The sequence below is a fragment of the Argiope bruennichi genome, chromosome X1 (genome assembly GCF_947563725.1).
Source record: "Argiope bruennichi chromosome X1, qqArgBrue1.1, whole genome shotgun sequence".
Classification (NCBI taxonomy): domain Eukaryota; kingdom Metazoa; phylum Arthropoda; class Arachnida; order Araneae; family Araneidae; genus Argiope; species Argiope bruennichi.
In genome coordinates, this window is record NC_079162.1 from 120,691,467 (window position 1) to 120,709,697 (window position 18,231).

General features: G+C 27.7%; 1 protein-coding gene across 1 annotated transcript; it reads right to left on the minus strand.

Annotated features, from left to right (window-relative positions):
* Positions 1 to 6,224: 6,224 nt before the first annotated feature.
* Positions 6,225 to 16,474, minus strand: LOC129959028 (acireductone dioxygenase-like). The gene is made up of 4 exons (XM_056071799.1): positions 16,116 to 16,474; positions 11,855 to 11,974; positions 8,594 to 8,773; positions 6,225 to 6,485 (listed from the first exon to the last, which is right to left on the minus strand). The coding sequence occupies exons 1-4, from the start codon at positions 16,236 to 16,238 to the stop codon at positions 6,366 to 6,368; spliced, it is 543 nt and encodes a 180-aa protein (XP_055927774.1). The 5' UTR covers positions 16,239 to 16,474; the 3' UTR covers positions 6,225 to 6,365.
* Positions 16,475 to 18,231: the final 1,757 nt, after the last annotated feature.

An 18,231-nucleotide genomic window follows, 5' to 3' on the forward strand; every position in this document is an offset into this window, starting at 1 on the left:
TTTCTAAAAGCGTAGTAAAAGTATTTTTTGAACGTTTAACGTTTCTAAAATTTAATAAAAACCTGCTTTTTAACCTGTAAGCAAAATTTCTTGCTTAAAAAATTACAGAAGAAACGTTATATATATTTTAAGAAGAAATGAAAATACTATAACAAGTCCTAGTTTTTATAAATAACGGAAACAAATTCATAAAGTCAAAAAAAAAAAAAAAAAAAAAACCTTAGCTCTGTATTTAGAAGCAAAACGGAAATAAATCAGCCAGACCGTCTCCCCAAAAGTTGGTAGCATATTGCTAGGAAATGCCTTGTGCGGCACTGGCTTACAGTAGTTACGGAATTTTAACACTAGGTGTGAATTAAATATTTTTACTGACTCTATCGAGAGATCGTTGGCAAGAGTTTTGGGATTAATCTCTGGCATGCGGTTGAAAGTATCCAAAAAGAGAATATGAGTTTTAAACGCATTCTTCTTAATTGATTAAAACAAAAACTTGATTCAAAACTACACATATTCACAAAATTACATCCAAAATTTGATATATTTAAGTCACTACATTTTTGAGTTATCGCGTTTATATATTTCGAAAGTACAGACCAATATGCAGTCAGCCCCTTGTTGGATTTGGTTCGAAAATTTACAGATGTTTATACATTAGATATTAAACATGAGCACCGAATTTTAACAATCTAGCCCTCTTCATTTTGTAGTTATCATGCTAATTTATAATCGAACAGTCGCCAGGCAAGCAGATTTCATCTAAACGGATGTTGCGGAAAATTTGATCGAAATCTACAAGTTTGATGTGAAGACCGTATACCCAAATTTCATCAATCTAGCTGAAAGTGTATCTGTGTTATCTTAGTCAGAGACAGACATTTTCCGAAAACGTGTTTTGAATTCAAGGAAGTATGAAACGTGAAGATTCATTAAAATTTCGAGTTCGAATTTTTTGACGATTGCAATATTTTCTCTAAATTTTGTATACGAAAAAGTAAGAATGCCAATTGAAGCATTTAAAAAAAAAAAAAAAATCTTTCTTGAAGCCAGCGCGAGACAATATATCGAATTGCTTCAAAATTTATCAAATGAAGAATTTTATTTAATGAACATGCTTTAATTTTTTTTTTTTTGTTTTGTTTAAATAAATGCAAAGAACATTTTTTTTTTTTTTTTTTTTTTTTGCATTTTTTAACAGCTGTAGAAAAATGTGATTCAAAGATTCGACGAAGCAATATCATTTTGAATTTTTGAATTTCATTATAATAAAAATCTTTGTTATAAACAGTGTCCAAAACTAATTTCTCACAAATTATTTTTAAAAAATTACATTTAACCAAATAAAATTTTTATTATTCAAAAGCTATTCTTTTTTAACCTTTGAAACAGTGTTAAAATCATTTTTATGCGATAATATGCTTCGATGTTATGACACATTAAAATTCGATTTTTTAATTACACTTCGAATTAAAAGTTTGAGGAATCCGTTCTTAGTGTGTCTCTAATGCCCAAAAAATAACTTCCCGAATTTCATGCTCATAACTTCAATGGCTTTATGCTAAGTGTTGCTCAGAGCAAGACTTATATATAAACAGAGATTTCAATGGGAAAAATTTTTCTTTAAGAGTTATAAAAAGAAAAAAAAATCATTATAAAATGATAGAACCTAAACACCGAGGAAAAAACTGTAAAAAACTTTTTTTTTATTTCTTTAAAAATATTTAAGTACCAGATCTAGCAGTTTCTTTCTTTTTTCTTAATCAAAACAAATTTAGCAAGATTAGTCCAACAAATAAAAATGTTCAAATGGATGGGGATATTCAAAAAAATACAGCGAAAGATATCACGATCATTAAAAATTTAAGGATTTAACTTAAAATTTCATCAAACTAGATTAATTATATACCGTAATTATATATAGATTAATTATATACAAACATAATTATATACCGCAATTAATTACAACAGTTGAATACCTGTAATAGGTCGTTCAAGCGACTGTTCAAAAATGACATATTAATGACAATGTTGATTGAATATGTTAGTGTTTTTAAAAAGCAGTAAATAAATTCTTTTACATCTAAAACATTAAAAATTGAATATGGAATGTTTTTCGATTCGCAATAAGTAAATACGCATTTCGTACTGCCCTTTCCAGATAACTATTTCAGTATCTTAATAAATGGCAATGCGCATTGTTGAAAAAAGAAGGGGGGGGGGGAGGCCGGAAAGGGGGGGAAGAAAGTTCTTAAGTGTCATCTTAATACATGCTGGAAGCCCTGGAATACTTCTGCGAATTCTTCCCTTTTGTTGGTTTTCTTTTTCGATACATCAAAGCCTTTACGACCATGATTTCGAATTATCATGAAACAAAACAAAATGAAAAGCTTTCTTCGTCTTCACGAGAAAAGTAAGCACTATTTAAGGTCCTTTTCTGAAAATTAAGCATTTTTAAGGTGCTTCAAAATGGTTTTCAAATTTAAGCACTTTTCATGATGCTGTGCACCCTGAATCTTGATTAAATCTTGCATTTTTTTTAGAAAAACATTCTACCTAGCACCATTTTGTATATAAAGAACCTAAACCATTAACTTCATCTGCAGCAAAACATCCAGTTCATTATCATTTTGTTTATGCATTTGAATTTAGTTCAAGCAATAATAACCTTTTTTTTTTTTTTTTTTTGTATTTTCTAATTTATTTCTTGCTTTATTTGCATCGCTTACAGTTTTCAGCATTACAAAAATAAATTCAACAACTATATTAACACTGGCTGACACTTTGAAACTAATTCAATTACCTTGATTGGTGAATCTGATTTAATTTAAAATTGATGCATGCAATTTGTGTTTATAAATGTTCATGTTAATATTCTTATATATATTAGTCTATAATAATAATAATAATGCTTTATTTCAAATCAAATAAAAGCATGTTAGTGATATTTTACTCTGTAATCTATCTGGAGTTTTCAAAGGCCAATATTAAAAACTAGAAAACGTAATTACTAAGCAATGCTTTACAAATGAAAATACAAGGCCCATTCTCATAAAAATTTTAATGTCATGTCAAAAATTTTAAGAACTTTTAGAAATAGAAATGTATAAATCCGATGTCAAAAAGTAAAACAGAATTCAGAAAATATTTTTAATAAAACCCAAATTACAATTTTTTTGATAAAGATAAATTAAAAGTGGAACTTTTAAGTTATCTTACTTTACTGCTCCACCCTAGTTACGCCACTGTCCTCAATAAAGGAAACAATTTATCTGTGTAAAAACTGAATTTTTTTGACAAACATAAAGAAAACACGTGTAATTTTTTCTTGTACCACTTCTTGAAAGGAAAACATCATTCTAATATACATGACTGTTATTAACAAAGAGTACCGATATTTCACTCAAACCAAAATTCCTACAGCGATTTCAATCGGCCAATGACTCAGTATAATCAACCCAGGAGGAAAATCTTCCTCTTAGCTTGAATTCTGCCTCACTGGATGAAAAAACCGAGAAATTCTACCTATTACAATAGCAACTCTTAAAGAAATCACAGGTTAGGAGCTCAAAGTAAGGATTATTTTCGACTCCGAACAAATGGCAGCTTCATTTCGGAGAGTTGCCTTAACAAACTGAATGTTCTTCGGAAAAACGCAAGATATTCGATTATAGGGTTAGGAGAAACCAATTTCGGGCTCAACACGCGAAGCCGTGGTTCTCACAGTCCGATCACAATATAGCCATAAAAATGGAGCTGAAAGTTACAGCCTTTGTGTTACATTGCATGCAATAAAACTGAAAATGTTTCACACCTGATGATCCTGACTTATCTTTTAATGTACCCCGACCTCATTTTAAGGGCCGAGCTCCCCCCCCTCTAATTTAATGTCCAGTGACTTTAAGATCTCACAATACGGACTGATTGCACAAAATTATATCGTTGGTTTTTAGATGTCTGGAAAGTTGCTAAATGGTAATATCAACTCAGGCACTGCATTTCGCATCAATATTTATAAAATCATCAATTATGAAGTCACAGAATTTTGAGAAATGGAGGATATTATGGGGACAAAAATTAATCTTCTCATACTAGTACAATTTTGTGAAACATATTTTCAGAAGACGATCTAATTAATTCATTGCTGGTTGAGGTGAGACTCCCAATTCATAAATTACCTACAAATTTGGATGACTCAAAACTCACAGCAATTTCACGTTTAATTTTAATAGGGAAATAATCCAGAATTTAAAGAGAATTATAAAATTTCATGTACGAGTATGAGCTATTAAGTCATCTGTCCCTACATGAGAATTTTTTCTTTATTTTACATTAATTATTTAAAAATTTTCAATACCCTTAACACCATATATATAATGATAAAAAAATGTCAAATCACTGGCCATCGTAAATATAGTTTTAAACATTGAGAATAAAGAAGCAAATTTCAAATTGGAATATTCATGGCTATTTATGAAGAAGTAAATACACTAAACTTCTGTTAATATTAAATCTGTCTGTTTTTTTCTTAATTTTCACTCCATAAATGAATGTGAAAATAAAAAATATATATATATAAATGTAATTTCAGATTCAGATTATCCCAAATATTTTGAAATATATCTATACATTTTAACATCAGTTAAAACGGAAGTATTAATTTATTGAATAAGCTAATGCATTGTAAAAAGTAAAGAAAAAAATTATAGGATTGATATACATTTGTGTAAATTGAAACAGCCTCCAGCAAAATTTTCTTATATATCTCATAACATGAGGAACTGTCTATAAGAAGAAATGGAGATTTCCCTTTGGAAAATTTGATATGAAATTAAGCATGAAGATGGCGCTTTATGCAAATCCAATTAGTATGTATATAAAGAAGGTAAATTATTTCATTAAATAATATATTTTGTTTGATGTCAACATTTATAGATTTTGAATAATAAGGAATAATTTGAATATGATGGATGATACAAATACCTGCTTAAATACGAAAAATTATAAAACAGCTCTAGAAAAACTGTCACAGAAAATGGAAGGGTAACAAATAGGACAGACACATTTAAAATTCTTCATTAATCAAGATTCGCACAAAAAAACATTCAAAATTTAATGCCAAGTAAATTCTTCAGGATGAAAAGATGGATTTAGTTTTGCTTAAATAAAATTCTACTCTTAAACACATGTGATGGATCTTTGGAGTTACTAAAATTTGAATCCAGGAATTTTCTGATCAAGAAAACTCTGACATCATGCTTCAGTGACACAAAAATTAATTTAAAGTCAAAAATACAAATTTTGTGAGATTTTGAAGTATTTAATAAGGAATCATAAAAACCAACTAAAGTTAAATTAATATAAAATCTTATGAATAAAAATAAAATTTATGCATTAAAACTATTTCATTGATTCCACTTTCAAATACACTTAACGAAATCAATTAACATCATCTTAGTATGTATTCCAATAATCCGGTAGAACAACAAGATATTTAATCTTGGAGCATCTCTTATGATATAGTTTGCTTAAATGGTAGCTAAATTGTTAATTATTTTTTGTTGTGTTGTGGAAATTCTGGAAATCGAGGGGTAATATTTCTAGAATTCTTCTTAAGCAATAACTTTTTCAATAGAATTACAGAAGAGACCTTTGTTGATTGTACATTACTGGAAAGGAAATTATTTGCTTCTGGATTATATATATCGATGTATGCATATCTTTTTAGGAACAACCAAAACTCAGTTTTAATTTATTGAATCAATGAATGCATTGTAAAAAGTAAAGGATACTTAATTTATATCTATTAACTAAAAATCTATGATTGGATCTTTTTTTAAAAAAATCCTATAATGAAAAAAAAAGCTTTGGATTGCAGTAAACAACCATTTTTGAATAAAAAGGCAGCAATTTAATCTTTCAATTAATTAAAAAATTTTAGTGTTTGATATCGATGGCTCTTACTCAATCCAGTAGATTCTTATTTTCAGACACATAAATCGTAAACTTTAACGAGTAACTGCTATGATATATTTTATAGGTCTAGAAATATTTTTTGGTTTATTCTGTAATAGTTTTGTAATAACCAATGAATTTTTGAAATGCTTATCTCCATGAATTTTTTTATAAATAAAATGCAAATGAAATTTAAACAATCTTATAACAGCAAAATTATAGATGAACATTCACTAAAAACACTAAACCAATTTAATGAAAAATTTTGGCCAGACTTTTTTTTTTAGCAAAATAAAATTTTATTCATCTCAATTGTATTCCAACACTCCCAAGAAAATTATATTGAAATTTAACAGAAAACTTTATACAAAATAATGATCAATCAGGGTGTTTTCTCACACCAATTTACTTTATAACTATGCTGAAGCAGCAATAGTGTTCAAGTATTTTACTCTTGCAGGATTATCATCAGCAGGACGATTATAAGCTTTCCAGACAGGTGTTCCACAGAAGAGCCTCATTACCTTGGCATAGTTCTAAAAAAGATAGAAAATTATTATAAATAAGACATTACTGTAGTAATAAAAGTATTTTGAATACAGAAAATAAATGTTCATTGTTTTATCTAAAAATAGAAATTACTAATCTGCCATTAAAATACAGCGAATATAATCAAGTACAACAAAAAGGGCTTTAGTTGAGATTATGTATTCAAGATTCTTCTTAATGAACTAGCATTTTCTTCTAAAGAGCTGTTAAAGAACAGAATTACAAAATACTGAACTGAGATATAAATTGATTAAAGAATAGTATCATAGATTTTACAATTGCACTTTGCTTCCTCGTCTCTAACATCGGCATATTATATATTCATTAACTGCCAAATTCAAGTTCTATTTATAATGGAAGATAAATGCAGAAAAATAAGTTAGCTTCACTTATTTCTATCATGATTTTCTAAGGGAATAATTTTGTTTGCTAACCATTTTAATTATAATAAAAAAAAATGGAACTATAAAAATGCACAATGCTTATAATAAAAAAATAAATATAAATAATAAATATTTCAATATTCAAAAATGGGCGTATTTTATTCTTTTTAAAAATTTGCATAATAATTAGGACTAAAGTAGTAAACCTGCTATTTGATAGCATCTTCATGAAAAGAAATACAACTTCAAATCAGTTATTAATACCACCAACAAATATCTAGCAATTTTTGACATATTATCCCAATCAAAAGAAATCAAATTTGGTTTACAAAAACATACATCAAGGAAAATACAAATCTACTAATAAGCCAAACAATTTTAAAAGACCAGGAAAAATTTAAATGCATGTTAATTTGATATATATATATATATATATATATATATATATATATAATCCTTACCTTACATACAAAATTGGGGGAAATTCCTTTCTCATTATGACACAAACTATACATTAACAGACTAAATCTAACAACTAAAAGGAATTTCATCAAGTCAGTGAAAATAACACTATGTATTTATTGCATCAATGCATAAAATAAATTATATTTAAGATCATAAATAAATGAGAAACACATGAGAAGTAAAACACATGAACTTGTAAAATGTGATAGAACTGTTTCTCATAAATCCTTGTAGATGTTATATTATAATGCAAACCTGTCAGCAATAGTACACAGCAGCATAAATTTTTATATCCAATCTTTCATCAATTTGGCAAAAGGAAAGTCCTTCTTTCTGCAATCTTATCTTGTTTAAAATTATTTACCAGCACACAAACTTGCCTCTCCTTTGAGACATTCGGTAAGTAACGTGTACTTATAGTAAAGTGATCATACTGAATTTACTGAAAGAGGTTACAGCGCTTCTAGAGACAAAATAAGGAAGTTACAAAAAATAACACATAAAATAAAGGAGATTGGTCAAGATGTACAGTTAGCAAAATGTACATATACCATAATAAAAGCACAGGAAAAAGCTTCATGGTGTTATTTGTAAAACTGGTGGAGATATTTGTTATTAAAATTACGAATTTTCTGTGACCTGAAAAAGGGTTAGTTTTAAAACTGAAAAAAGCATCCTCAGAAGCCCCCCCCCCCCCAGAGAGAATTTTTCAGATCATTATCATTATTTACATATATATATTTACTTTCTTTATTGCTTAAATTTCACTTTGTTAGTGCTTAACTTTAAAAAAAAAAAAAAACAGTACGGTAATACCGGTAAATACATTTTTCAATTTTAGACGAATCCTTTTTTTACATTATGAAAAATACATAATTTTAATCGCAATGTCTTCACTAATTTTACAGATAAATCTATGAAACTTTTTCTTGTATTTTTATTCTGGTATAGTGTACATTTTTCTAATTGGACCTTTTTGCGATTTCCTTCATTTTATGAGTTATTTTTTGTAACTTCCTTATTTCACCACTAACAGTGCTGTAACCAGTCTCTATAAATTCAACATAATCACTTTACTATAGATACACAATTACTATTTGGTTACATGAAATGTTGTTAAAAGCCCTTTTTGAATTTAAGGCCTTTTACTAATTGCCCTATACATATTATTTTTATAGCTACAGGTATTTTTTATAATTATTAAATAATAGTATTTGTCACTGATGTGCGGAAATAATTATACATACATTATTGTCAGGAGTAAATCTGTGGTAAATACCAGCAGGTAAAACAAGAAGATCGCCTTTTGCTGCTTTAATACGAATCCACTTATCATTCTTATCCCGAACATCAAAATATCCACTGCCCTTTAGGAACAAACGTATTTCTTCATCTGTATGCAGATGCTCCGTATAAAATGCTTTGATCTGTAAAAATAACAAGATCAGTCACAATAATTAACTTCACTTTTGTATATATTTTTAAACTTTTACATATTCTTTATATTATTTAAAATAAATTTAAGCAAAAAAAAAAAAAAAATCATTTTGCCAATATCTGGAATATACATTTACATAACAAGATACTCGTAAAAATCACATGTATGGACATGAAACCGGTGTTATATGATAAAGATGTTGCTGACCTTATTTTAAAACAAAATCAAAAAAATATTTCATATTTTTTTTATAAATTACTTTAGTGTTAAACAAAAATATGTATACCATTGGAAAAAACATTAACAGATCACACAAAGGAGAACTATTGCAACCTATGTCTTATTATATCTATTTATCTCCAGTTTAAAACAGATTTTGATTGAAAGCTTTTATTATTGTTAAAAAATGAAATATTTTAATAAAAAAGTTAAACAATAAAGCAATGAATCACACATTCCGGCTACAAGTTTATAAATTGAAGGCAGAACAAGGAGGAATAGTAAAAATACTTATATTGCGGTACTCGGAGTACTTACTATAAATTGTGATAATAATAACAGTATGTTGAATATTAAGTTGCTCAATATTTTAGTTACTGCGTTACATGATAAAATGGTATTAGATTAGTTACTTGAGAAAAATAACAGTGGTCTCAAAAAAAAAATCACAGATAACACTGACTATGAGAAAAAGCTCTTAAAAGGGAAAATGACATTATGGAAAAAGAAACCAAGGTAATGCTAGCAGTTAACAAAATGGCAGGGGGTGGGGTTGTCAAATATAGTAATCAAGCAAAGTATACAGATATTTTGTTTGTGGTATACAGGGACTGATAATCTTCAAGAGAAGTCTGGATTTGTTTCTCGGAAATATAATTTTTGTTCAAGAATCAGGCACATTCAATGGCCATGTTTTGCAGCTGAAAAAGCTTAAATGAAACAGATGCATCAAAAACAGAAAAAGTTAAAAGATAGAAGTGAGATGGGAGTGGGAGCCACTTCATTATTCAGATTAAATTCTAGGGAATCATTGGAAAATTAAGAACAAATATTCTTCTTTAGATTTAGATATAGAAGAAGCAGCCAATGCAATGAGTGTAAAAAATGGGGGGTGAGGATAATCAAATAAATAAATTCAATTTATCAACATAATTTTTTAAACTTATGGATGACTTACTGAATTGCATGGTGTATGTCACTATAAAAGATGATTATAAGAATCAAATTTTGTATTTGAATCTGCATCTTGTTGAGGAAAACTTGGGATATATTTATTATCCATGAATAGCTTTATAAAATCTACTTCTAATCAGTGTACTTTGGATTAGTACAATGTTAAGGCAATTACAGTTACAACTAGAAGAAACTTAAATGAAATTTTTGATGTATATAATGACATTTTATATAATAAACTTGGAGAAATAAATAAGTATGAACTCAGACTCAAAATCGAAGTTAAATCTATATTTTGTAGGGTTAGAACATAATCTTTTAAAAGGTTGGGTTGAAAATGAAATTGACAGCTGAGGAAAAGAGGAAATAAAATTGAAACCTTTGCCTAAGCAATGCAGCTTATTAGAGTATCTGTAGTAAAATTGCAACAACAACAATAGTAATAAGTGGTGTGAAATATAATCATAGGAGTGTTTTAATGTTTAATCCTTTTTGGTACAATCCATTTAGATATATTGGCATCATTTTAATTTAATGGAATCATTGCAAATGCATATAACTATCCTGGTTCATAATATGCCTCAAAATATATTTCAGTCTTTTTATTGTTAAAAAGCATAGTTCAATCTTTGAAGCAGTAATATAAATGGCCACATAGAAAGAAAAACATTAACTTATTCTATTACATTGTGACCAATTTTTACAGCAAAAAAGAGGATATAAATAAAATGAACATTTCATTCATTTCAACAAAATTGGAAAATATATTATAGTATGATAAATAAAAAATAAAAATATTTGTAACTTTCTATATTGTTATTATGTTTACATGCTAAATTATTATCATTTAAATGCGTATTTCTTCACTGAATAAATATTTTTTGTTAATGCATCAACTTCTAACCATATATTGGCAATATTTGAACAAGGTTGTCTGTACAGAGCACATGTGTCTCATAATAGCATCTAGCCACACAGTATTGAGCCTAGATAAAGCATCATGTGAACTGCATATATGTCACATTATATGGAACAGATTGGCTTGGCTTGGATCGAACATGGAGATTTACTGATTAGTCTTCAAACATCGAAAGGGAGGACACTTTTCAAAGAAAGTAAGAACATACAAATGAAAGACTGGTCTTCTTAAATTGAGGTATAATTGGTCAACTTAATTACATATATTTACAGGAATGCTGCAATACTTATAAATAGACATAAAATTGCAATTCTTTAAGAATTTGTGTTCCTTAAAATTACTAAGCCTTAAACAATTCAGTTAAACTAAAAAAAAAAAAAAAAAAGGATAAGGATTATATAGAATAATAATAGGATCAAAGAAATTTTGAGAGTGCCTTCTTTTAGATTCTTCCTTCGTCATAAATGAAAATTATAAAAAAAATCATTTGTATTTAAAGAATTTCCTTCAGATTTAATTACAACTAATTTTTATTAACAATCTTCCATTTCTTCAGTTATTTTGAAATTTTCTTACCACAAAACATTTTTCACAGTTGAAAAATGTTAAAAACCCATTTCTAACATCTCTGAAAAGGGGGGGAATTATGCTTTGTCATCACACAAGCACAGAAGAAGTGAACTGCGACTGAGAGAAAATGCAATTACTCACAAAGCCTTTTCATAACACAAAAAGACATACTTCCAATAGTTAAATGTTATGTACAAAACTAAATATATTAGTGATTTAATTCATACAATGAAAAAAGAGCAGCGGATATTACAGTTTTAAAAATGCCTGTGCAAAAGCAGCCCTTGTTAAGTATGATCTAGAATATATGCAAGCAATAACATTAGTTAAAGATATAAACTAAATAACTCAGCAGAGCAAAATATGAAACCATGCTTTACAATTAAAAAAAAAAATAATAAGTTTTACCTTTTCATCATACTCAGGCAAGGTGTCCTTTGAAATTTCAACTAAATCTTCATAATCATAGCCCCTACTTTTCCTCAGTTCATCATATTGCTTTTCTTTATCAAGATTGTCAACATCAATCTAGAATATATAATATGCCCTAAATATTAAAATATATACCTACAAAAAATGTCTAGTAGCTACAGATTTGAATATAAAATAGTTTGTCAGTATTTGTAAAGTTCTATTTACTTTTACAAATAAATAACTTTCATCAAAATTTATACTACAAAAAATATACGGATGATCTGTGTCATTTAACAAAGGAAGAAAAGAGGGGAAGTTTTCTAAAAAGGTGAATCCATGAATACTAATGTTTAATACTAAGTGCTTAACAGCTGTAGATTTTAACCATTTTTTTTTTAGTTTTTTTAATTCTTTGCAACTAGATAAAAAAAAAGTTGTCCCCACAGCAAATAATATTTAGATTCAGGAAGGAAATTGGCAATCAGTTAAGTTCAGTGAATTACATTTAAACAATGAAACATTTTCATTCTTTAAATTCCATAGTCTTAGCCTCGTTAAATACAGATGCCTATTATATATTATGTTAATAATTACATTATTCAAATCATAAATTGTTTCAGGGAATTTTAGAATGTTCACCATCTTATGATAATTATATGAGTTATTCACAGCTTGGAAAAAAATGCTTGGGAACTTTGTATTCTTTTTGTCTGTTGAAAATATGCATCATTCTATTTTTTTGTCAGCATCAGCTATTTTGAAAACACATCAAATGGTTCATAAATATCACATCCTGAAATTTTCTTATATACTCCTTCATGAATGTCTAAATGACACCCCTCCCCATTATAAAATTTTTGATGTTATTTAAAATAGTGAGTATCATGAGTGCACAAATTTTTAGTTTCCAAGGCCCTCATATAAGCGCTCTGAGCTTTATGGAAGAGAAAACTGGTACTTGTGCATTAATTGCATGCTATTGGGGAAAGATAATTATGAAAAAACATATAATTTAGCGATCTTTGATGATTTTGGGGATCAATTAATACATAAATATCAGAAAACCGCATATGTATTTTAATTAACTCTTTGACGGATTTTATTTAAAATTTGATAAGAATCTATACACTTTAGAAGCTAAGACTATACTACAAAATTTCATTTACCTAAGTTGTGAATTTTCGAATTATTACATTTTCATGTTTCCAAAAGCGCAGACAATCAATCCATAGACAGATTTGATCTCAAATTTAATTGGGCCTATATTTTAAGTATTAAATTTGTGCAGCAATTATTATTTATCTAGCTCTATCCATTTTGTAATTATTGTTTTTACTTGTATTTCCATAGTCAGACTTCCTCAGAATGGATTTCGTTAAATAGAAATCTAAAAATTTTGTATTAAGTCTGAATAGCAAATTTCACCCGCCTAGCTCAAAATGGTTCCGAGTTACCATGGTCACAGATAGATGGACAGACGAGCATAATTACATAAATGTATTTTTCTGAATTAGGGATATCTGAAATGTGAAGATTCATTAAAATCTTCAGTTTGAATTTTTGACGATTGTAATACTTTCTCTTTACATGAAAGAGACAAACTAATATGCTTTACTTTCTTTCTTGTACATGAAAAACTAAAAAAGAGGTTAAATATTTTTGTAGAACAACATATATTTTAAAATTATTCTATGACAATGTTTTATGTTATGTTTAACACCAGAAAATATATATGTGACAATTATGAGAAGGCAAATGAAATAAATGTTGCTTAATACAGCAATGAAGTTGATATACAAGAAAAAAGTAAAAAGGGGGAAAAAACGAACATTTTGAAGGCATTATAGAGAAAGAAAAGCTGATTAACATATAGTCTATGTTAATCAGCTGATAGCTAACTATCTACTGATACATACAACTATTCACTAATAGCTAATGCATTTGTCTATGTTGGATATAACTATGCTCAGAGCTTTCAAAGCATATTAGTTTACAATAAAAATAATATTATATTAGGATTTTCAGTTGTTTTTCCAAAAAGAAGCAGCATCAAAATTAAGCAAGCTGTTCATAAATTTCAAGAATATTATCCAGAGGATATTGAATCTGAATTTGGTGATGAAATAATACTTTTTATATAAATCAAGAAAAAACTTTAAAAAAAAAAAAAACATGAAGAAAAAGTAATGCCTGCAATAGATTTTTACAATCTGACACATGATAATATGATACACTCAGCTTTATGGAATGTAATGACAGCACAAAAATTTACAGATGTCTTACGGTCACTAATATAAGAAGTAAACAAAATTTATTAAAACTAAAGCTACTGAAAGACTTTATATATTATCAACAATTCAAGAAAGCCTAAGCTCTCTGGCTATTATGGCCAATGAACATGATGTATTACAAAAACAAATCTACAATATTTTAACAAAGTTTGTAATAAAAAATGGAGAGAAGTTAGATACGAAATTAGACCTAATATAATGAAAAATCAAATCTAAAATATAAATTTTCATAATTTTGCAAAATAATATCATTTTTCTTTAACTTAATAAAGTCTGATCCCCTAATTAAAGAAACTTTAGAATGTGTTAAAAAGTTGACATCTTTTTACCATTCAGTTAAAAATTAAATATACTTTCTTATTGCAAAATTTTTTCTTAAAAAAGTCTTATATAGAAAAATATTTATGTAACTCAATAATTTTAAATATTTAATTAAATAACAAATTTTCAATTATTATTTTTAATAATAGGAAACATAAGAAAATAAATTTGAAATAAATTAACAATTAATTAATTTAAGCAAGATAAACAACAGAAATTCAATTATTGATAATATGCGTTTTTACTTCAAAAATATAAATATGAAATAAAAGTATATATATATATATAAATAGTACGTTGAGAGTTAAGATGGGAAAAAAAAGGGGGGGGGGTGTAGACTGATTTGCCTATGGATCCCTATTGGACTTAATCTAGCTCTGCGACAGATTACTGCTGGAAGTTGCAATGTATAAAAAATTTTCACATACATCTTCCAATGTATATAATATGAAATCAATGAAAAAAAAAAACTTTTACATAAGTTAAATGAATCAACTTATCTAATTCTTTCTTTAATGTACTTAATCCAACATCAATATGTAGTTTTTCATGTACCATTAAAATTTATCTATTTTGATTTGTTAAATATTTCTTTATTCAATATACTAAAATATTTCAAATCTTATTCTTTAACTAACAATTGATATAGAATTCATGTAATTTCCATTTTGAGTTATCTCCTTAGTTTTACATTGATATTCTTTAGAATTATGTTCACTCACTATATAACAACACCAAGTTACTTTTAAACATATTATAAAGTTAAAAAAAATTAGGAATCATTTCATCATGACGTGGCATTTATCAAAAATGCATGCATTTAAAATACTTTAAATTAACGAATTTCAAAGAAATAATCAGCCCCCAAATGCTTTTTTCATATTCCCCCCCCCACATTTTCAAACTAAAAGAAATAAGAAAGGAGCAATTATCAAATTTCTTTATTCTAAACAGATATATTTTTAACAAGTATTATAATTACATATATTATATAAATCATATACTTTCTTTCAAACAGCTAATCATTTAAGAGATATAAATTTTAATGTTATAATCATTAGAATATAAATAAAAAAATATTACACGGTAAATTTTAACTAAAAAATTGAGGATGCATATTAATGATACAAACTCTATCATCCTCAAACTTAGAAATAAATCTACAATTAAAACTTAATATTACAGTGACATATGAGCAAAATTTTACTACATTACTTAGTTAAAATTCTCATTATATGCTATCACACAAAATGGAATAATCATTGCATCAAAACTGAACTAAAGAAATTCACCACAACACTCATATAAAAATTTAAAATCAACCAAAATATTGAGTAATTTAAATTTACTTGCCGTGCAGTATGATTACTTTAAAAGTTTAATAAAAATTTCGACTAAACGACTGTTTAAATAAAATTCGCAAAAACAGCATCCTATCAAATAAAAATTAGTACCAAATTCTTTTGATAACAATAAATTTCTGCTGTGAAATGCGGTATTTCACCAACATATAATTTTTTTTATGAAAATTTGTAACTATCAGCTAATCTGCAGCAATTTTATTGGCAAACATATGGCAGGCTAAAAGGTGCATTACAGAAATTTCGCGCAGTTTGAAGATCAACATATTAAAATAAACTCACTCGCCAATATTCTACTCCCGACAAATCATATAAATTTTCGATTGCGATAAACTGAGGAGGATTTAAATGATGTTCAGTTCTCGGGTCTTCTGAGGATTCATCCATGTACCAGGCTTCAGGCATTTTGAAAGACAATATCAAAAGACGCAACTGTGTAGAACTGTTCAGAGATACTAAGCTGTCAATAGTGGATTGATCTCATAACTCAAAGGTTGTCAAGATATAAATGCTTCACATCAAAGATCAAGGACGCATTGCATAACTATTTCAACAGAGAATTGTTTATGCTTCATGCAGAGTTTTAAAAAGTGATAAAAGCACTATTATAAAAATGTTTGGTTCACTGTGATAATAAAACAATAAGAGCGGAAGGTGTCAATGTTTAAATTTTTAACATAAAATAATATTTAATAAACAAAATAAGTAATTCAAAAACAAAACCTAGTTTATACTTCGCTGTTGCCAAATAATTCTTGCAAAAAAATATATTAACAAAAGGCAGAAGAAGTCACAAGCATGGCTATGCAAAAATAATTCTGGAATTTTTATTTTGGTTTTATATCTCATTCAGGTATTAAATTTTTTCAAACTTTTTCTCAGTACGGGTGGTGTTTATGAATTTTTACAAGACTTGTCAATGTATCGCTTACGATCTGCATCATCGGGAGGCATATTCCCATTCCCTACCCTATTTCAATTATGAAAGAAAATCGGGCAAAATCATTGGTTTACACCGCCGCGTATTCTGATTCTGGGGATTTTTTTTAAAACTATTTATTTACTTCTTTAGTGGAATAAATCATTTTCTGAAAAAATTTGAATTAAATATATATGTTATTTCGTTAAAATGTTTACTTTTGTTCTCTATTCTACCAATAAATGGCGCCAGCCGTAAACAGAATATATCAATCAGTCATGTCACAAGCAATTAAAAATGATCTTTATGGAATAGTGCATCGTCAAATGCGAATATCGGAAAGTCAAGTTCACTCCCATGTAGGGATGATGAATATTTTACGAGCGGTTATTACGTAACAAATATTATAAAGTCACAACTACCAGTGATCAATACTTTTCAAAGAGGGGTGTGATTCAAATCCTTCATAGAAATGCATAATCCACTATTTTTTTAATAACAAATAATTTTGCTATTAATATTTTTAAATATTTGTTTCAAATATTTCAATCATATTATTAATTATTAATAAGTATTAAATACAAAATTTATTAATTGTAATAAATATTTAATTTATTAATTTAAATAACGTGTGATTGAATAAATTTATCTATTTCAGCATACCTCTTAAATTGATTTTTTTTCAAAACTATTTATTTAATTTCTTTACTGGAGTACACCATTTTCTCAAAAATTTGAATTAAATATATATGTAATTTCTTTAGTGTTCACTTTAGTTCTATATTCTACCAATAGATGGCGCCAGTAGTAAACGGAATATATGCAATGTCAAGTCACAATTAAAAAGGATTTGTATGGAATAGTGCATCATCAAATGCGAATATCGGAAAATCAAGATCACTCTCATGAAGTGGAGCGGCGACTTCACACTTTCCAGTGAAGTCACCGCTCCGATAAATTTCAGTGATACGCAATTCAATGATACGATAATTCCAATAACCGGTCCGTTCACTTTCCATTCACAGATTTCTGTTCGAGAGCTTCCATTGGACAGGTCGTATTGATTGTTACTTTCCAGTGAAGTCACCGCTCCGGTAAATTTCAGTGATATCGTATCGATTGTCACTTTCTATCGTGATCCAAAACCTGTAATCGAAATATCATCAGTAAGATCGTATCAAGGATTTGAATCACTCCCCTCTTTGAAAAGTATTGATGACTGATATTTGTGACTTTTTGATATTGGTTACGTAATAACCGCTCGTAAAATATTCGTCATTCCTAATCCTTCATAGGATCTTACTGGTGATATTTCGATTACAGGTTATGGATCACGATAGAGAGTAACAATCGATACGATCTGCCCAAAGGAAGCTCTCGAACAAAACAGAAGAGGAGAAATCTGTGAATGGGTTGAAAAGTGAACGGACCGGCTATTCTTGGAAATATCGTATCATTGAATTGCATATCTCTAAAATT